General features: G+C 41.4%; 1 protein-coding gene across 2 annotated transcripts in view; it reads left to right on the top strand.

Annotated features, from left to right (window-relative positions):
- LOC115397842 (protein unc-13 homolog B-like) overlaps window positions 1-21,632 on the top strand; it is a 169,046-nt gene that overhangs the window by 88,206 nt on the left and 59,208 nt on the right. For both annotated transcript variants that reach the window (XM_030104323.1, XM_030104322.1), the window contains exons 12-17: window positions 11,617-11,666; window positions 11,799-11,874; window positions 13,150-13,155; window positions 15,956-16,030; window positions 18,514-18,733; window positions 18,833-19,060. In XM_030104323.1, coding sequence (XP_029960183.1) covers window positions 11,617-11,666; window positions 11,799-11,874; window positions 13,150-13,155; window positions 15,956-16,030; window positions 18,514-18,733; window positions 18,833-19,060 — 655 coding nt within the window. The remainder of the gene's footprint in view (window positions 1-11,616; window positions 11,667-11,798; window positions 11,875-13,149; window positions 13,156-15,955; window positions 16,031-18,513; window positions 18,734-18,832; window positions 19,061-21,632) is intronic.

Below are 21,632 nucleotides of genomic sequence, written 5' to 3'. Positions count from 1 at the left end.
ATAAGCTGTATTGTCTCCTTCCTCTTTGCCCTAAATATCAAAACATCAGTGATTTCTTTACATTTTTATTTGTCGCACCTTCCAGCGCTTAAACCGTCAAACATGCTGTCATTGACACGGTGGCTCTATCTGCTTGAATCCAGTTTTTTTTTTTTTTTTTTTTTTTTACGCCATCAAAGTCCCACATAAAGCCTCTCAGTGTTATTGTCTTTAATGGTGCGTCGTAATTGCAACAGTAAGAGTGCACCGACCCCCCTCCAGCATAAGCAATACCTGCATGGTTTGCATTCCGCCTATTCATAGTTTTGAAAACCACACAAAGCTGGAAACAACCTCACTGGAAGAAATGTGCTCTCTTACAACAAACCAGACTGTATTTTCATTCAGTAAAAACAGCTTTCACTGCCTTTGCTCTTTTTATTCACTGTTGGATCAAATAAACTGTGACTGCATCCACTCTCATGGCAGGCCATTTTTCCCCCTCGGGTACTGACTCCCATTTATTTACCGTCTAAAATTACTCCCGTCGTTACGATCTCCTTTGTTGCTCTTTGGAAACAGCTGCTATCACACTGTTCTTCTCGCCTCTTTCGTCGTTTCACTGTCGTTCTCAGCTTGATGCCGACTATTCTTCCAGCTGTCCCCCTTCTCCTCACACTCCGAGCCCCCCTCCTGATGGCGATATTCATTTTTTTCAGCCGCTCTTTCTCCCAGACAGAATCTCTGAGCATTATCTCCTTTAAGTATTTGCGTGATTCGAAATTCAATGCAGATTTTAATTTAGAAAAAAATCCAAGCTCATGATACGAATAATGTATGTGCATATCCTCATTTGACCAGACTGTGGTCAGTTGATTTCAGACTCATGTCTTGGAAGATGTTTGTCCCATCTCTGGCTTCATCAGCTCCTGCTCTTCAGACTATAGCTAATCTATGGCTAATGTGACATTTTACGTGTTGAATGCAACCCTGAGTGCCCCTTCAGTAGATCATCACGTTTGTCTCTGATCCTGGACGTCCATTGTTCAGGTTTATAGAATATTTTTCTCTGCATGCATGCCATGTAAACGTTCGAGGAAGTTACATTGGTAAATTACGGCAGACAGCGACCAATATTGAGATACTGAGTTCTGAAAACATGACAAAGTTTCTTGTATATGAACTGCAAAATTCAGCATGACCTCTGGATATTACTTATGAAGTTTTCTGTGTGTCTCGTTCATCCTAATTCAAATTGTGTTTCTGTAAATAGAAAATAGTAGACAAGTTGAAAATGTATTAGCCAGAAGCCGTCGGCATTCACCAGGATGAAAAGATCCTCAAAGACAAACTGTAAAGAAATGTATTTCCAGGCTCAGGGATCACTTTAACGTCTGTGTTGTTTCCTGAACCTTTTTTTTTTTAACGGACAAGTTGTTTGTAATGTTGTTTGCTTCAAGGCTGCAGATTTGTGGAGGGACATTCTTTATTGTTGTTGTGTGTTTTTTCCTCATAAAACGTCCTGTTTGTCACAGTAAAGGCTGAATGAGCAGAAGGAGCTCTTCACGTTAAATGCATGTGAGCACTGTATCTTGTTACTGGATTATTGGTGTCATGGAAGCACCTGGCGACCACTAAAGCCGTTCTCTGGTTGATAGCCTGACCCGTGGTATTGGAGAAAGAGCAGGTTTGGCTGGATGCATTTAACATGCTGATCGATAAGTTTACAGCCTCTGAAAAGGTAACATGCTGGGGAGCTTTTACGACACCCGCCGACCTGTCAGGGAGAAAGTCATTACCGGACAAAGGCTTTGACGATTCCAGTGAACTTTGGCAGATTCTTGGCGTAACGGTTTCCGGGACGTCCTTCACATTTTTAAATGCACAGTTAGACTTTGGCTCAATGAGCCAAAAGATGTCTGCTGTGTTTTGGGTGAAGATGTAGTGGAAGCATTTGCACACCTGGCGTTGTCACAGTGAAAGTGGTTGATGGAGCTTCTTTCAGACAGTGTTGACCAGAATGTCAGTCCATGTCAGTTCAGTCGCCACGTACAGACAGATTTCATCTTGAGTATGCTGGACTGTTAAAACAGTGGCAAAATAACCTTTAAATTTAAACTTCTGAGTTTTTCCTTTTTGTTGTGACGCACAGCATGCGTCACCAAAATGTCTGTATTTTGGCAAACTAAACAATTGGTCAGTTTTCGGCCTGGTGTTTTGGCCCGCAGGTCTCAAACACTGTCATGTTTCTCCTTTGCTTTGACGTTCATATCTCAGACGTTCTTTAATAGAAAAAAAAAGCAAACTAACCTCATTTAACTTAATATTTTCATCAAATAAACTTTGATAAGCTATTAAAAACTTCTTATGAGTCAATAGAGGTTAACTATTTGCCAAAACACTGTAAATTGTTGAACTTTTAGTGCTCAGTAATACATTGCTTGACATTTTATTTGTATGCAATAAATTTTGAAATAAGTGTGATTTTGGACAGTTATATTAAAGGCATCAAATGTTACTTTTATTGACTTCGTTATTCTTCCATGGAACGTCTATTTCAGTGCCAATAAGTGCTTGATAGTCCATGAAAAATAAAAGCTCAAGAAGCAACAGGAGTAAATCTGCCACAATAACTATGAGTTCAGTGTTGTCCAAACTGCAGCCCGCGGACCGACTGGCCCAACGTCTTCCTGTGGACGCGGCTTTCCGCCAATAGTTCACGAAACCACTCGTTTTCTCCTTCAAATCCAAATACGAATAATGTTGATATAAGCTCTCAACAAGACCTCAAATGTCATGTTTCAGGTCTCTGATGCATTAATTTTTTTCTTTTTGTCTTGTTAATTTTTGTCTTCCTATCACTGACGTCTCATTGCAATTAGAACTGTTTTCAAGTTATTCTTCCCACTGACACTAATGGTCTTTGTTCACATTCATAAGATGAATGTCATGACAGTTGACAGATTGTTTTTTTTTAGGGTGTTTGAAATACTTTTTAGCTGGAAGGAAAGTGAAAGTGCAGTCACAGATTTTTAAATGTGTTGTTACTAATGCTCCCATGAGTGTTCATAGGCTTTCTATGGAAACCACAAGGACACAAAATTTGAAAAGAGTTTCCAACTTAATCTGTAAATTCATTCACGAGGGTTTTGAAGAGTTTCAAAAATAACCCTGATTCCAGATTTAAGCTCTGCAGCCACAAACAGACAGACCAGTGAAGTAGTACTATCATAACCTAAGTACTATCATATAATTTAACCTTTAAACTTTTTTCTTCATTGCGACGCAGGTTATATGTGATGGAAATGTTTAGGTTTTTCACAAAACCAAACTATTACTTCCAAAAACAATTAAAGTAATAGGAAAGATAAAAATTAAATATTTTGCAGTATTTTAAATAATATACAGTAATAGTAGCACTTTTTTTTTAATATAACTGAAGCAACTTTGAAGGAACTAGTCAGCAATAAAACATCAAATTAAGTTGTTTGTTTAGAGTTCAAAACAGCAGTTTATCAGTCTGTGAGAGAACATTTAAGCAATTACTGCTATGATTTCAGAAACAGGGGTCTTCCAGAGAAGCCTAATCAGATTAGATTTGAATACAAACTATCTCAGAAAAAAAGAAAAAAAAACATTCCAACTTAATTTTATGAAGCTAAAAATAGACACAGGGATCCAATTCTTCCTTCTTTCCTGTGATTTGGTGGTCCACTGCAGTGGAAGTTGCCAGAAAGGAAGAGAGATGGCTCAGAAAGTAATCGTTGTCGTTGGCTGCAGTGCAGCAGACACTCAAAGTCTGCCCTTTTGGCTTCGGCGTGAGCTTTCTTCTCTTGGAACAAATCCAAGGTGAAATGACAGAGAGCAGGCTGCCAAACAAGACCACGTACATAATACAGAGCGACACGAATCAGCCAAATCACAGAAAGCCTCCATCTCTTGTAATTAGAGGAAAATTGAGGGTTTTGATAATGAAGGCTTTGAGCATGAACCAAGACAGGACCGAGCAAGATGAAGCCGTGATACGGTTCGGAGACACTTGCAACTGCCCAGAGCTTCCTCCCGTCCTCCCATCCTCCCTGAGCTCGCTAATCAGTGGAGCTGGATGGGGATGGTGGGGCCTCCTAACCTGCCATCAACCAGCTGCTCTCAGCCAGGCAGGGAAACAGAAATAGCGTGGCTGCCAGAAGTAACCAGCGACCTGAGCCAGAAAGCATGGCAGAGGCATCAGCTCCTGTTGACAGCTTGTCAGTTGTTGCTCCCGAAAACCTGCTTTTTTAAAATGTATTTCTCCAATGGAGTTGGGATCAAACTGTATTAAATATTTATTTGGGCTGAGCCAAAAGCACAGGAGCACAAATTGATCCAGGGGAAGAAATAGGCATTTAGAAAACAAATACAGTCTTACTTCCATTTATGTTCCTTACCAGCTCTATAAATGTTTGGGTTGGAAAGCCTGAGGGCTTTTTCACATCAGCAATAGACAGAGGTGCAATCTGGACTGCTCAGCCAATGTGAGCCGGTGGTATTTTAAATTAGGGGTGTTGAACACAAGGCCTGCAAGACTTTCAATCAGGCCCACAAAACCCCAAAGCAAATCGTAAAAATTTAAGACAAAACATTGTGGAGATTGGGGGAAATTCAACACTTTATCAGCAGAGTAAACCATGTGTAAACTGAAATCTACCTCAGCTGTCTGCTGTTATACTGCTGTTGCAGCCTGATGACTCTTTCCACTGGTTGTTTCATTAAAAACTAAAATTTGATTTGTGTACATATGTTGAAATTGGGAAAAAAATATGGGTCTGAAGGTCTGTCTGTTGGCTTTTAACACCACTTTTTTTTTTCTTCTCTGATGTGAGAAAATCATTTTTATTTAAACTGCAGGTGTGTTCACACTCGACATGTCCTATCAGAACAACCCCTGGTACAACTACGGCGTGGATCATTTCCCTTTGTGGAGGCGTGAACACCACTTTGGGTATTTTTATTCTCTCCATTTAAAAAGTATGTCTGCTGCCACTGGGAATGTTTACATCTTTTGATCAGATATAAGATCGTATTTTGAACTCAATGCAAACAAAGCCACGCGGCATTGCTTGTCTTTGTAATGAAACCACACACAGATTCACACAAAGAATAATCCACTGTAAACATTAACAAAGGCGAGTGCGTATGGACGAGGAGTCATGCCACTCTGTCGGCCGCCATTATTGTCATTGTCCATCAACAGCTCATGTGAAAGAGCAGCAACTTACTACTGCCGTGGTGCACATGCACAATAGTGGCATTTCCACCACATAGAGGAAACTGGGCATTTTCAAAAAGTCGCATTCTCTTCCATTTCCACCAAGACAGAGTCAGAGTGCTTTTGAAAAGTTCCGCGTTGGGAGTAATTTTTTTAAAGTTGTGTTCTCAGCCTCTCCAAGTACTGTTGTTGTATAAACAGATCCCCAAAATGCAACAAGTTTTTACTTTTCACTTGAAGGCGCTGTCATGGAAACGAGGCCTTATTTATCATCTCAGGACCATTCCCTGGATTGTTGCTCCGGTACACTATCATTAGAGGTTTTCATGTCACTTTGTTTTTTGTCCTTTATGCGGTTCTTGCAACATCATTTTGCCATATTTACTAATTCATGAATTATTTTCAGAAAATGGTTTGACTTCTACCTTGAAATGGAATATTGAATGTGGATCTCTTGTAGAGAAAGTTGCATTGTGCACTTGCATTCTGTGGTTCATATGCAACAATTACTAGTGGTGAATGTTGTCAGTCTTGACACATCTGTGACAATAACAAGGAATACGTTGATTAGTAGCCAGTCAATGAATCTGATTAAGTCTGCAGCTTGAGGGTCATAAGTTCTTAATTGAAGTGTTTGTACAAACGCTATGGCAATTCCTTTCCCATTTAAAGTCTGACAGCAACAGATGGAGATGATTTGACCAGATGATTAGGAATATTTTTTTTTTATTGTTCATACTTTTTTTCTCATATGAGGCATGTCAATTGATTAATGGTCTTAAAACATAAATATAAGGGTTTTACCTATTTTGTAGTGACATTTTTCTTGATTCTGCATCACTTTGACAGTCTGTATTGTTATTTAAACAATTAAGGTTGGATTGTCCTGCTGTGTTCAAGGTTGTAAAGCACAATTAATCACTTCATTATTGCATTAAAAAAAAAAAAACCTCAGAACAAAATTTGTTTTCTGTCACACTTGATAGACTGTCACTTTTTTCTTATAGATCTCCACAACTTGGCCTGATCTCTGGTCTACACTTTCAGCTCTTTCATCTAGTTTATCATATGAAAGACTGAAGCACTTTGTGGTATTGACAGGAATGAATCCGTTTGAAGACTGTCAACTTTATCTCCAAGCACATGGCATCATGCCCTGTCTCAAAGAATCCACACAGTTTTTACACATACTGATTTGAATTTCACTTCATGAATATGTTCCCTAAAGGTTTGCTGTTTAGAATTGAGATTTGCAAGTCCTCTGAGTGATGCTGCTCTGTATGAATTCTCCAAGATGTATCTTGACTTTGTATGTAGTAAACTTTTGTTGAACTCATGAACGCTCATTATCTGGATATTCCCATGAGTCAACTTGCACGCACAAATAATAAAACCAACCAAAAAACCTTTTAATGACCTTTTATAGTAAGAATCATCTGGAACGCCACATATCAGAGTCCTGGAACTTGAAATATTAAAACATAGGGTACATGCAGGATATCGGTTTGGCTTACAGAGCAAGGGGGAAAATGTGTTGGAGCACTTACTTACCATTGTGTTGAATATATACAATTTGTTGGAACTAGTGTGCAGTCTTCTCATAGATTTAATACAAGACTAAATTTAATTTAATACAAGTTTATAAAAGAAATTAGTTAAATCTATCTTTCCGATGATGGTAAAAAAGTTTCTTATCATCTTATTGTGATTAAATGTTCATGTGTTTTTATTTTTGCACTGATCCTATTCCTTGTCTTCCCTTTTCAGTCTTGGGCAACTGACCAGGCCATTGAGTTCCTGGGTCTAATATGCTGCCGACATGCTTTAATGATGATTAAGCCTTTTTTTTCCACCACCCACTGACCATGTGGTTATCTGGATAAGATGGTCTGGCATTCTTGAGAATATGTTCTCCAGGAATCGTTTCAATGGGCAACATGGAGCAGGTGTCACCCCTAAAGGAGGGGCAAAGTCAAAGACTCATCCACCCAAAAAGAGGGCACCAAACCCCAGGGTTGCACTTGTTATCCGGGGTAAAATACACCGTCTGTTGCAAGGGTCTACAGACCACCATGTACATGAGTCCCACTTATATTATGCAGGAATCGAGGATGAAGAGGAAAGGGAGAAACACGAAGCTCGAAAAGAGCATAGGAGCATATATCCAAAGGTTAGCCCCAGAACTGAAGAATACACATCAAAAGGTCCAAACAGTAAAGTGCATGGTGTAGGACCCGGTCCACCATGTGTGGGAGAGGTGGAGCTCAACAGAGAGGGATGTATCAGAATACCTTGTACTTTGCAGCATAAAAGCTGCAGGTCAACAGCAAATTTAAAAAGAATCTCCTTTGAAAGTGGACTTAGAGACCCTCCTGAACCAACGAGACCACGTTCACATTACAGTACAATTGGTCCAGACATGAATGGTTCAAAATATGCATCAGCTAGTGGATCAGAGTTTGCCTCACCCCGTGTTCGTCCAAAGAGACCATATTCTGCTGGGGATTGTGTGGATTACAACTTTAACCGAACTCGGTCAGGTGCATTAATGGAAGAGGAGGAAGATAAAGATGAAGAGTCAAGTGCCATCATCGAGCATATTCTAAAAGAGCTGAGAGGAATTAACAAGATCCAGGAGGAAATATCTGACCTCAGGGATTATCTAACTTCAGTCCGAGGGTCAGTGGAGGAAGTATCATCCTGTGTAGATGCTGTGCTGTTGGAGATTGAGGGAATTCGTTCGAGCAGCAAGACCGGGTCAGGGGTACATGCAGGTACTTGGTCAGCAGGAGAGTGCAAAGATGGACAGTCCAACCGCAGGAGGCCTGCAAGTGCCTACGGCAGTTTAGGTAGTGCAATGCCAAAGTCAGAATCTAAATTTTTCTCTCAGGTATGCAATGAACGCCATAGCATATATGGAGATATCCTTCTACCGAGATTAACAGAGTCTGCTGTGTCTCCAATTGCTGAATCAGTAGGTCATCAGGAACTAGAGGAACCAGATGACAATTCTGACCACAGCTCAGATATCCCAGTAGGTGCTGTAGCAAGAAAACTCACCTTTGGTTATTTTGAAAGGCAGGACAGCCAAGACTGTCCAAGTATTAGCTCTTTGTCCTCTGGTCACAGTACCAAGTCTGAGTCAGACCTAGACAGACCGTCATCGAGTCATGGAAGAAGTCAACAAAGGGCCGATATTGGAGATGAGCACTGGGCTAACACAGTACCACCACACAGTGTCAGCACAGATTCTTTGTGGCATCGTGAAACCACTTACCGCAGGGAAAGAACACTAGAGGAACATGAAGACCTCGGTTCTCTTTGCTGTGAAGGAGCTCGTAGCTGGGATCACTATAGGGGTGACAGAGGATACAGTACATCGAGGCATTGTTCCACAGGAAGTCCAGAATCTCGCTCTATTCATTCTAGAAAGCATTACAACTCACCTGCTAGCACCTCTAGCAGGGAAGAGTGGCAGTCACGGAGGAGACGACCTCGAAGCCAGCCCAGGATTCATATTCAAGCAGATGGTAACTTCGAAAGTACTGCAGTAGCACATGAGTCTACAGCCGATGTGTCGTACCCACAGAGTTCTGGTTACCATTCAGTTGATGGGCCTGATACAGAGGGACAGGGGTTTAACTTAAGGGCATCAAATAACTTCAGCTACATCAAAAACTGTCAAACTGACCCCTATTTAGGCTACAAAGACACAGCTGTGACATGGAACGACCCATTCTTAGGTACCGCTGGCGCTGATGTGAACACATTCATCCATGGAGCTGATGCCAGTTACCAGATGTTAGAAAATCAAGTCCCTCGCTCTGTCAGTGCAGATGTTCAAGCTAGCAGTTTCAATGTAAAACGAATTGGACGTGCTGTGCTTGATTTTAGCTCTGCGTTGCGCGGTGCATTGCGCAAACTTGATGTACCTGGCCCTGTGAACCCTGGAGATGAAACAGATTTTGAAATATCAATGCCTTCTAACTTACCTACAAGTGAATTTCCTTCAAAACCTACATGCTTTGAAGCAGAATTTGAGCCAACATTAGGTGACATGCAGAAAGTGGATGGTGTTGATGGACATAGCACTTTGGGAGAGCTCAGCACATCTAGTACCCTGGATAAATCAGAACCGATGCCTGAATTAACCAACAACAGCCTTACGTTGGATTCTAAAGAAATTTGCCAACATCGTCCCTGTTTAGAGAAGAATCTTTCGTGCCCTGAAGACCTTCCGGTTAGCTCTGACATGATCTTAGGTAGCACTGCAGTTCTGCCTGAACCCGATGCCCTTCAAGAACATCCTACAGACGTCCAAGCAGTGCCCCACCCTCAAAGTTCTGCAAGTGTGAATGATGAGGTTCAACTTTCACAGTGCAGCACAGCAGAATCCTTATCAGTCTCTGGCATTACTGATGAACTAACAGTATTGGAAGAGCAAGGACAAGGCGTCGTGCCACTGCAGCAACAACAACCCACCACAGACATTGCTCCTGCTGCACATGGTAAATCAGAAGAGGATATAGGAGAGTCATCCAACGACTTAAGCCAGTTGGACGAGCGCAAGCTCAAGTGTCTGAGGAGTTTCCAACAAATTCTGAGGGAAAAAAGAGAGATCAGACGCAACCTCGCCAGCGTCACCATGTCCACCCTCAGTCAGGAGGATGGCTTTGAACCAGGTAGTCATATCTTGATTTCCGTTTAGGTGATAGGTTTTTCATCAATCACTGTTTTGAGTATCAATTGGTTTTTCCATCGTTGAACCATTTAATGCTCTTTGTACATTACTTGCTCCATTGTTTGGTACTTCTTGCCAAATTCATTTTCACCTGTTGACTGTTGAGAAGACAGAATTTTCTTGTGCTTTAAAATGTGTCTTTGGTATTTGTGAGTAAACAAATATGTAGAAATGTGTAAACTGTATGGAGCCTCAAGCCTGACACTACCTTAAAGCTGGAGCCTTCATATAACAATTTATTGTGTTTTTTTTTTTCAATAAATGCAACATCAGAGAATAAAGCCCAATGGGTAGAAAAAAGATCTCCAGCATATACAATATTGCCCATCAAAACTGAAACACCATCGCCAGCCGATTAGCAATCGGTGAGTGGTAGGATGAAGTCGGCTGGTTATAACATCATTTCTCCATCCTCCCTCTCTGTCGGGGTTTCCTGTACACTGATGAAGGGTCAACCACTGGTATCGCACTTTAATATGTTCACCCAGCAGCTATGGATAAACCATGTACCAAACGCTCCCCGGGGTCTTTACGACCCCAAACGGCGTCAGGGTGTCTTTTTCTACCCCCTTGAGAATAATGTATCAGCTGCCAGTCACAAGTCCCTCGCTCCTCTCCGAGGCATCAGCAGTGGCCATTTGCTGAATTAGAAAGCATTAATTATCTCCTCGGAAAGTGAGCCCGACATTAGAGAGGAAGGAGAAGGGGAAATATTAAGAGTCATTTTCGTGATAAATTATACATGTTAATGAAACATTTATGACCTCAGACCCCATCTATCTGAAAACTCAGTGGCAGGGCTGCTTTCACCATTACCAGAGCATTTCTAAGAAAATGCATCATCCAGACCATGGCTTGTTATTTTGTTCACTGATTGAAATTGTTCCATGACTGTTTTCTTTGTCTTTCCTTTATTCTCTCTCACACAGAAGGAAGTCAAGATGGAGATCAGGTTACCTCTCGATTTTTGTGTTTTTATTTTCTCCCATTAAAACTGCACCATCCTAACAGGCACTTCTTTCTCTGCTGGTTTGTCTGTATTATTCGATCACGTCAGTGTCTCTTTACCTAATCTTTTTATTGTGCTTGCATCGCCTGCTGTCATTTCCCAGTAAACGCTCACTTAATCCTGAAAACGCTGTTTTAGTGGAAAAGCTTTAGGCTTTATGACATGTCAGCCTCAGTGCATTCGTGTACAATTAAAAGCATCTGTTGTTTCAGCCATCAATTTAAGAATGCCATACAGGAATAAGTCAGTATTGATTAGCACACATAAAAAGTAATATTGATGGTGAGTCTGTCAGGCTTTGCTTGTATGCCTGCATTGCTCCTGTCACTGTGGTATTTCCTCCACCAGCTGTCACACATCAATATTTGTTGTTTGTTTACTGGAAGCATATGTGATTTGGAAGACACTGACTGTCCAAGGAGAAACCCTTTTTACAAGGCTCGTATGTTCAGGAGGCAGTGACATTTGTCTGAGCCTTCTGTTTGGCATGCATCAGTGAAACTCAACCAACCCACCTCAGTCCCTTCTCACTCTCTTCTTTATGCCTCATGCCTGTGCATGTGCCAGTGTCATGAAGCCAATAAAGTGCCTCAGCCTTCAAATGGCTAAATGGGTGACCTCTGTGACATTCTATTACAGAGCCGAGATCAAGATGGTGACCCCAGCAAGCACCCATGGGCCAAACCAGGGTCAGTAAAAATCTTTATATTGTGCGTGTGTGTGAGGGAGAATGAATATTACATCCTGGTCTAAGGAATGCAGTGTATTTACTTTATTTTCCCACTGATCAATACACTGTGGCTTTTATTGATTGTGTCCAGGGGAAATGCACCATTTGGCATCGACAGCATGCCGGACCTCCGCAAGAGGAGGCCGATTCCACTTGTTAGTGAATTGGTGAGTCCGACACAACATTCGAGAGTTGCCTTCTGCGCTGTTTTTAAATTTCATGGTGGGTCATCATGGCTTCTCCAGCTTTTCAGTCATGCAGTGTCTCGTCACATGCAGCTGAAGATTCATTAATATTTGGCACATGCATCGTCTCTTCATCAGAAATCACTATTCTTGAGGTCAAAGTCACTGTGGCTTCTCATTTATTAATTTATTAAGAACCTCAGCTATAAAGACAAAAGGCTAAATATGTTATTTGCAGACAAAGAAAATTTTTCTGCGTTTAGTGTCATTTAAACGTGTTATGCCAACATAGCACGTTTTGCGATGGTTGAAAAACACTTGCATGGTGAACATAGGGTGAAAGCGTTACTATTGATACTGGGACCAGAGGAGATCCAAGTTTTAGGCATTTTGGGAGGAAAAAAAAAAAACTAAGAACCCTTATCCCAACAGGAACTACATCGACTGCCATTTTACACATGTATTTTATCTCCACAGATCTCAACTCCTCTCCTGCAGCCATTCACACTCTCTCAACAGGGCTGAGCAAATGCACACAGCATGGAAGCAAAGTTATTCTATTCAACGTTTGATTTCTTCTTCTTAGACCCGTATAAAAGCTGTGAATGCATGAATCATTTACTCTGCTTGCTTCTGACTGAAAATGACAAGCGTCATAGTACCAACTGTTTTGCAGCAATCATAGCAACAATGTGTGTTTTCAGCTGAAGGTCTAGTTGTGGTGTAGTCACTGTGCATTATTGGCTCACAATGCACTTTAATGGAGGTAATTGGAAGTCTGCAAATACAGTATTTATTTCAGAACCTTTATATTTTCTGTTTGTAATGATCAAGTCAGAGCACAAAATTTCCTGATAAAACTCTTTGCATCACAAAGTCGTCCATATGGCATCATCACAAATACAAGTAGTCAGTTGTTTTCACAGTTTCTTCAGGCATACCTTTCAAAACACTGCCGAGTGAAGAGGGTCTCAGAAACTGCCTGATGGCTACAAACCAAATCAAACATGCTGATCACGTGCCTGCTTTTCACGTTAAAACACACCTGGCAGGGTGACTCTACAGCCGCCCATATTGCTGTTTCCTGTGCGGGTTGTACAGTGGCGCCTGCTGTGTGCCGAATAGCTGGTTTCAGGGTTAAAGCATGTGATCCTCTCGGAGGGGGATCCTGTTTGTGTTTGTTTCTAACCTTTTCTTTCTTCTCGCTTTTTTTGTTTTTTTCCCACATGTTGTCTCCCACCCGTCACCTTCCCTCAGGCGATGGTGAGTAAAAGCACAAGTGAGATTTCAAACCACTGCTTTTCTGGGTTTTGTAAGTCAGTGAAGGCACAAATTAAAGAAGAACCATTTTGTGTAAAAGAAAAAAATGTTTTTTCAGAAACCTGAAACGCACAAATGAGACTGAAATTAGTCATTGATCATGTATATTTCTTTTCTATTTGAAAAGGTACTGACTAACAAAAAAGACTTTCTTTTTGTGAACTCTCTCAGGTTTATACATCTGATCAATGCTAAGAAAGCAATTTCTTTTCTTTGACAGGCAGTCAAGCTATCAGTCCTTTAATTAACACATTGTCATTCAGTAAACGATGGTTCTTTTCAGCTTTTTTTTTTTGAAAAACACACTTGTATTTTGACACAAAAACAGGCTGGCTGTCATTTACTGTTCACATTTATTCTTGGAAGAATAAGACAGATATCCACTTTCCTGTGGCCACATGTTGACTTAAAGGGCAACTCCGGTTGTTTGACACCTGGACCTTATTTCTGGGTGTGTCATGCTCATATACTCACTCAGACAAACATCATGCAGCTCGGAGTCCTTCAGAAGTTATTTAGATCCAACCGATTTAGCGGGGGCCACGGCAGGGGAGCTTCAGCGCGGGACATAATCTCTGCAAAATCGCTAATTTCGGCTGCATTTTTTCATCCATCGCCGGTGTTATCATAAAGTCAGCTCGTCTACCGTCTTCAGGTGGGTCAGCTTTCGCTAACTTAGCCACAATTAGCTCGGATGGGAACGTTGCGGAGCTCCCCAACAGAGAGGCACTTTGAGTCGGCCTCGGCTGTCACGGCGCCCGGGCGTCTGACTTCTAGGGGCCGAGTTGGGGCTGAGTATATGAGCATGACACACCTAGAAATAAGGTCCAGGTGTCAAAAAACCGGAGTTGCCCTTTAAGTTGACGTGGATCTCCTAACATAGAGATCATGCTAAATACTTGTACACAGCAAAAAAACTGTTTGGTCTGTATTAAAGGGGATATTTATTAGCACAGCGAATGAACTGTGCATGTGTTATCTTTTGTGGCTGTAGTAGATTCTGAGTTTCAGCATGCCTTTTCTACTAGTGAGGAGCAATCTCTTTAAATTGTTTATTGAACATTTTCGATCTTTATTGCTGATAAAAATTCACAATTTCAGGCTAATATTGGATTTTTTATGGTGATGTTCATTCATTCATCACAAGAAGAGACAATTTGGTAGATTTCTCCAGGTTGTTTTATTCCAGGCTGCATTAATTAGAGCTACATTGTAAATCATAGAGATTAAAACCAATTGCATGAGTTTAAATTGGACGATAAATCCACAGCAGGAATTATTTCATATTATCTATTTGTGACAACTAATATAAAGCACATCAACGCTCATGGTTCCTGACAGGTCTGGAAAAGAAATGATTTGAATCCAACCTAAAGAAAAGTCATGGCTCACAATAAAAATGGGATTAAAATACATTAGGATAAAGGTTAAAATACTTAGTCGCAGCCTCAACAGTGCCAGCAAAACTTAAAAGAAACCAGCATTTACCTGTGAAGGAGCATTATGCAACATCTCCTCTCTTTCCCAGCATTTTTTAACACTTTGAACAAGCTGCAGACTCAAATTTAGATGAACTTTATAAAATAATCACACAAATGGTGACATACTGTAAACAATGTCAGTCAATTTATGTTTTGTCAATAATCAGCCAGAATTTAATATAACAGTGCTTCAGATACCTTAAAGTTTCCCAAATCACATTCAAGTCTTGTTGGTATCACAGGAGTTTTCTCCCATAGATTGAACAAAGAACTTCAAAAAGCACAGCGATTCCTCGCTAATTGCCTAAATCCTTTGGGTTTGTGTGACCATATTTATCAAATAGCAGACACAAGCTTTCTAAGTGGAATTCAAAGCCGACCTTCCAGTCATAAACAAAGCTGTGTCTTCGACATTTCCACATCACTTATTCAAATTAGTTTTCAGTCTTGGAGTTTTTCAGTGTTTTATGGGTGGAAGTGGGAAAGTCTTTTACAGCTACCTGGAAACAGAACGTTAAAAAACATTGTTCATACATTGTGTGAGCCAAACGCAGGACTTGAACTGAGCATAGGCTAAAACCAGACAAGGCTTGAAGAGGAAAACGGCTCCGACGTCACAGGACGAGCAGAAGAGCCATGACTTCACACTAGCTGACAAGACACAGATGATCACTGTCGAAGTGGAGAATGGTCCGTTCAGCGTAGATCAGCGATGTCAGACATGAGGCCTGTGGGCCTGCGAGGTGCCCCAATCTGGCCCGCCAAACAACCCAGAAAATCTACATGAAAATTTTGATTTTATGAAAACAAAATTTAGAGTAGTGGACACAAAAACAAACAAACAAACAAAAAAAAACATTTCCATTGAGCTGTATGTGACTCCTGAACTGAAATCTGGCCGACAGGACACAGAATGTGCAGAAAGACCTGAAATGAGAGAAATGAGACTTAATGAAGACATCCAGAAACAACCATCACATAGCATCTAAACCCAGAGGATGCTGTAGCTGGGATTCATACATGAGCACAGAACAAAAATTAAGAATTGACAATAATCTTTGAAAGTCTGACAGGATGGTTTGTTTCTACCCAAGAAAGACTCACTGGAGTGTGTTTGACATTGTGAAAGCTTGATACTGCACAAAGTCTGTCGAGACTGACACAGCTCACTGATTCTCATCACTTGTTTTGCTTGAAGTGTTTTTTTTATTTGTGCATCTCTGTGTGACGTGCAACACTGACGTCTCTGATTTCTGTTTTAGTCCATGATACAGTCAAGGAAAGCTGGACTCGCCCACGCTCTGACCGCACGGACATCCCTGAAAGACGAAGAGCTTGTGAGTGGCCAAATACATATGCTACACACACACACACACACACACACACACACGCATACACACGCACACACTGAAAGTGAAGTGAAGCCATGAGTGATTCCGTGGTTCGGGAGGCTCGTTGCCAGCCTGCTGGAAGCCACACAGACCTCAGCTTGTTTCGACAGACAAACACTCACGCTCGTTTTCGCACTTTAGTCTCCAACTGTACTCCTGCTGTCACACTTCTGCGGCCAAACTGTTCATCTGTTTGTCGGCGGTCCAATACACTGTACGCTTTGGATTGTGCTGAGTCAGCTTCAGGCAGCCTCAGGCGACAGCGGAGCCAGGAGTGGGCTTTATGCTTGATTATTATGGCCGCCTTTTGGGTTCTTTGCTCTTAAGTCAGGATGATGGATGAATTGATTGTTCGAGGAAAGATTGATAATTCAAACCATACTGTGGGTTGCTGAAATTAGAAATGAAATCAGGGTTTCAAAGCCAAGTTTGAAAGTTTGGCATTAACCCAGTGTAGTCAAGTCAAGAAAAAGCCTAAAGAAGTAAACTCTGACAGTTCTCGATGAAGAACACATGATTAGAGTTGATCAGAGCGTCTGATCCCCCGGAGGAGTGGCGTGATACTGCGGGTTAGTGAACTGCTGCAGCTCCAGCTGTAGAAATGCGATCCCTCTGTGCGGCCTTCGGGAAGCTGTGAACACTTCTTATGCCACTTACACGACAGTGTTTTCCAGTGCAAACAGAAAACTCCTGTTGAGTTTTTGGGGTCCATTCACAGGACGACTGTGCTTGGAGATGGTGGAACTTTTCGAAAGCAATCTGACGAAAAGGGGAAATCCATCTTTTCTGAAGTGCTTCCACTGGTCATGATCACCACGGCTGTAGTGAACACTTCTTCTGCACATGTGTGTAGATGGACAATTACAAGGTTTGCCTCCAGAATGCCGTGACTGCTGATCAACATCCTCCTGGGACTTGGGAGTTTTATGGTTGAGAGTAACATGTTATACATGTCATCCTCTGTCTCCCGTCCCAAATCAGTCCCCATGCAGGATAAAAACACATATAACAGTCCAACATCTTACTTGTTCCTCACAACGCTTATTTTTCGTCGATCGTCTGAGTCTGAAGATTAGATTTGGCAGCAAAGAGCTCCTGCCCACTTTCCTCTTCTTCTTTTTTTTTTTTTCTTTCGTTTCAGCCAGAATCCTCCTGGCAGTTGTGAGAGTAAGAAACGGTTGTCCGAGGTAATATAATAAGTTAAAAGCATTAGATAGAAATATAAAAGCAAAAGGCAATGACACGGAGCAGATCAATAAAAGTCAAAGCAGTTAGAAACAAATGAAGAACTTCAGCCAGAAAGGAGAAAAAATCCAATAAACAAAGGAGAAACTAGTCTTGACTTTCTTATAGAACACAAATGAAGTGAGATCTCCTATATATGACACCACTTGGAAATCATTATGACTACCGTAAAATAACTGCGAAACAAAAGAGCCATAATAATAATGATGACACACATTAACACGATGGAAATTCACTCTGGAGCCAATCAGAGCTGTTCTCTCATCCTGTGGCGATGTGTTCATGTCCTCCCACACGCCTCCTACACTGGACACTGAAATCAACGGCATCTCAAGCCAATAAATGTTATTTTGGCTGATCATACTTGGGTTTTGTTCTCCCCTTATAACCTATGAACTACTGACCTTTGTTCTGGTTGCTGTATTTGTGCTATGGAGACGGGAAGAGCTGTGCAAACATTTTCATGAAGAGGATAAAAGAATTATGCTTGGTCGGCTTCGCTCTTTGTGTTTGAGGACTGCGGCCATATAGGAGGGAGCTAGGCGTCGTTTACGCGACAATGTTTCAAATGAAAAAGTCGTGTTTGTGCTTCCAGGTGACTGTCAACTCTAAAAATACCAATTCCCACGAGAATACAGACTGAGGGCCTTGACACTCTGGAGGCAAACGTTGTGGTCTATCCATCTGAACTCATCGCCACTGTGACATCATGTGGATTTAATGACGAAAACTGAGATATAATTAATGTTCACCTGCATTTCCTCCCTAGACTTGAGCACCAGCCTCTTGAGCTTTGTGTCGTCGGGGTTAAAGTTGTTAAAGCATTAAACTACAACATTGTTGAGCAGCTGTGACCATCAAATTCTTCAGATTGTGTCTCAGAGTAAGACATTCCTAGTCTGTGTTTTCAACATTCTGAACAATACAAAGTCCATTCAGCTGAAACAAGTGACTGGTCTATGAAAGGGAAATGCCAGCTGTGCAGAGACTGATTCATCATTGGACCGCTTGGAATTGAAGCTCTAATGGATCCTGTTAACAGGAACATTTACCTCCACATTTAACTTGCCCGAACCTCTTCATGTCAATACATGGATCATCAGTGCAACTTCCATCATTTGGCCAATAATTAAACCTAATTTCATGTTTTCTTTATATTCAAATCATCTCTTTGGCCCCAACAGAAAACCCACGTTTACAAGAAGACCCTGCAGGCTCTCATCTATCCCATCTCCTGCACCACGCCCCACAACTTCGAGGTGTGGACGGCCACCACGCCAACCTACTGCTACGAGTGCGAGGGTCTGCTGTGGGGCATCGCCCGGCAGGGTATGCGTTGTGCGGAGTGTGGGGTCAAAGTTCATGAGAAGTGCCAAGAGCTGCTCAACGCTGACTGCCTTCAGAGTGAGTAAAATCTGCAAAAACTCCACCACATTGGTTAATCTTTGGTTAATTACACCCTTGCGGACTGTTTTTCTAAATTCCTATTATTCTCACTCTCAGGAGCAGCTGAGAAGAGCTCCAAGACCGGCGCAGAGGACCGGACGCAGCACATCATCATGGCCATGAAGGACCGGATGAAGATCCGAGAGAGGAACAAGCCTGAGATCTTTGAGGAGATCCGGAGGGTGTTCAACATCGCCAAGGCCGTCCACACTCAGCACATGAAGAGCATCAAGCAGAGCGTCCTGGACGGGACCTCCAAGTGGTCGGCCAAGATCACCATCAACAGTGAGTTCAGGAGTCCCTCACCCTTCACCCTCCCCATTTAGATGCAAATGTCTAACAACCCCACAACACTCCCTGCTTTAGGTTGTCTGCTTTGCTTTGATATCAACCCTAAACTGGTGGAAAAGTGCTAAACAAGTGAAATCTTTTTTACAATTTGGTTTCTAATTTGTCTCCGTATGCTTGACATTTCATGTTCTTAGCTGATTTGTTTCTTAACCTCGTACGAAAATCACCAAAAATAAATCTTTTTTAAATAAAAAAATAAGAATGTTTATGGCTAGTGAATGGCTCACCCTTACAACATGTCACTTCTGTAAAACTGAGGAGAACATGACAGGTGCGATATTGTACAACAACACGGGTGCATGCAGTCTGTTTTTCCTTTGTTCGTGTTTTTGAACTTTATCTTTCGATCTGTCTCTCCTTATTATCACCACTGAGCCAGACTTGTAGCAACAGAGTGTGTGTGTTAAAACTTCTCTTGTGTGTATGGTACTTGTGAAGTCAATATGCAGCAGCTGAAGCAAAAAAAGAAGAAAAAAAAACCTGAGAAAAATGAGGAGTTTTTCTAAAAATAAAGGAAATTTGTCACTGGAATTATACAGAACATCTTTTGGGATTGATCACTAAGAAGATTTGTGGAGCTTTATATGCATATAATTTCTACTTTATCTTAGAGGGGGGAAACTTAATCGTGAATGTAATGCAGTTGTATACCACCTTTAAACCTCTACATTTACAGCAAATGCCTGCAAGTCAAAATATATCTGTTTTTTGTGCAAATATGAAACAAAAACAGAAAAATATCAAGACAAAAAAGTACAATTACAGCTTCATGCTATTTCTAATGATGGCCTTTTTGGAGCAGCATGAACTGAAAAGTTGAGAACCCATTTCGAGTCTTAATTCCTCTGATTAAACTGCACCCAGCTCACCCTGTACAAAGTATAATTAATCAACCTTTGTATCTTGCTCCAAGATTTTCAGACTCTGTAGAAATGTAGGAAAACGCAGCGTTCCTGTGACTGGACCTGCACACCACAGATGGAGTAAATGGTTCATCTGCACATGGGCAAAAGACATATAAAATAGCAATGACAGCCCCCAGAGCGTCACGACTTTATATTCTTCTGGGACTTGCCAGTTTCATTGTTGAGAGTCACTGTTGCAGCAGTTGACCGTCTGTCCACACTGACGTCCGTGTTCTGCCATTGTTAATGTCTGTAGGTATTGTTCTCTGAGCGCATGTGTCTGTAGCTTCATAACAGAAACAACCAACAGCTGTTTACAGTGTTGCTGCTGTTTCTGTGGAAAAAAAACATGATTTTAAAACTTTGCTGTGTAAACGTGAAACTTTACTGAATCAGATTCAATGGAATTGTTATGTAAATTGTGTCTTAGAGATTCATCTCTATTTTATTTTCAAGAGTAACTGTAAGGTAAGTTTATTTTATTTTAGCCTCTTTTTAAATTTACCATACAAGAAGTACAGTCATGAAGATTGTATTATTCAAACAAACATCCTACATTTTTTTCTGTTAATAGAGTTAAAAAAAGAAATCCATATCTCTTTTTTACGTCAAAAAATGGCGAATCCCTGTTGCACTGTTTTTGCAATGGAGCCCAGCTGCAGTGGCCTTTTAGTTTAGCTTTATCTCATTTGCTCATTCTAAGCCAAACATCAGGTGATGTAGTTGTTTTTGAGTTAAGCAGTTACCCTCTCAATATCAGTCATTGATCTGAGGTCCGTTGTTAGTCCGTCAATCGGCAGACATTTCCAGAGGTGTAACTGCTACTTTAAATTGGAGAGTTGTGTCAGAAGTGGCAGCTGGCAGCCCACAGGGGTGTGAAAACAACCGCAGAGCGACGACCTCAGGAAATATTTACATCTTCTCGATACACATGAAAGTTCCCCTCTTTCTCTGACAGCCTGTTCCGAGCTGTGGAGAACTTCTTCTGTTTATCTGCAGGATTCACTAATTTGAGCGACTTGCATCCACACAGCAGCAGCCCCCCCTCGCCACACGTCGCCGGGACCGCCGCTGTTACCCAGGCAACTAGTCACATCACACCATATAGTGGCAGAGATGTTGCCATGGCAGCCATCACACCTTGTCTACCCGATCATCAGCAGTGAGCTCCATTACAGTGGAGACGGAGGGACAGCCAACACTTTGAGGTCTCATTCACGGCCAAGGTCAGACCACGTATTCCCTCAGATTCAATACAGTTTATTAAGTGGGCGCAATTAAGATTTTTATAAAAAGTGACAAGCAGTGCTGTTTTTTTCAAAAGGTTTTATTGCTGCGCGTTTGGCCTTGTGTGTGGCTTCTTCAGTCCACTCATCATTTCTATAAGTTTGCAATTCGTAAATTAAATAATCTCCTCGTAGTATCCAAGTGTCAAAGCTTTCCTCTGTATTATTCACGCACGTTCATGAAGGATGCAATTTTTTCTGAAATGCTTTGACTGTACGTGCAAAAAACGGCTGTAGTAACTAGTTCTTTTGCACGTGGGCAACTAAATGAACAATAATAACGATGGCGGCCTCCAGACTTCCACACTCCAGCCT

This window comes from Salarias fasciatus, chromosome 12 (assembly GCF_902148845.1).
Source record: "Salarias fasciatus chromosome 12, fSalaFa1.1, whole genome shotgun sequence".
Lineage (NCBI taxonomy): Eukaryota > Metazoa > Chordata > Actinopteri > Blenniiformes > Blenniidae > Salarias > Salarias fasciatus.
This window is presented reverse-complemented; position numbering and strand designations above follow the sequence as displayed.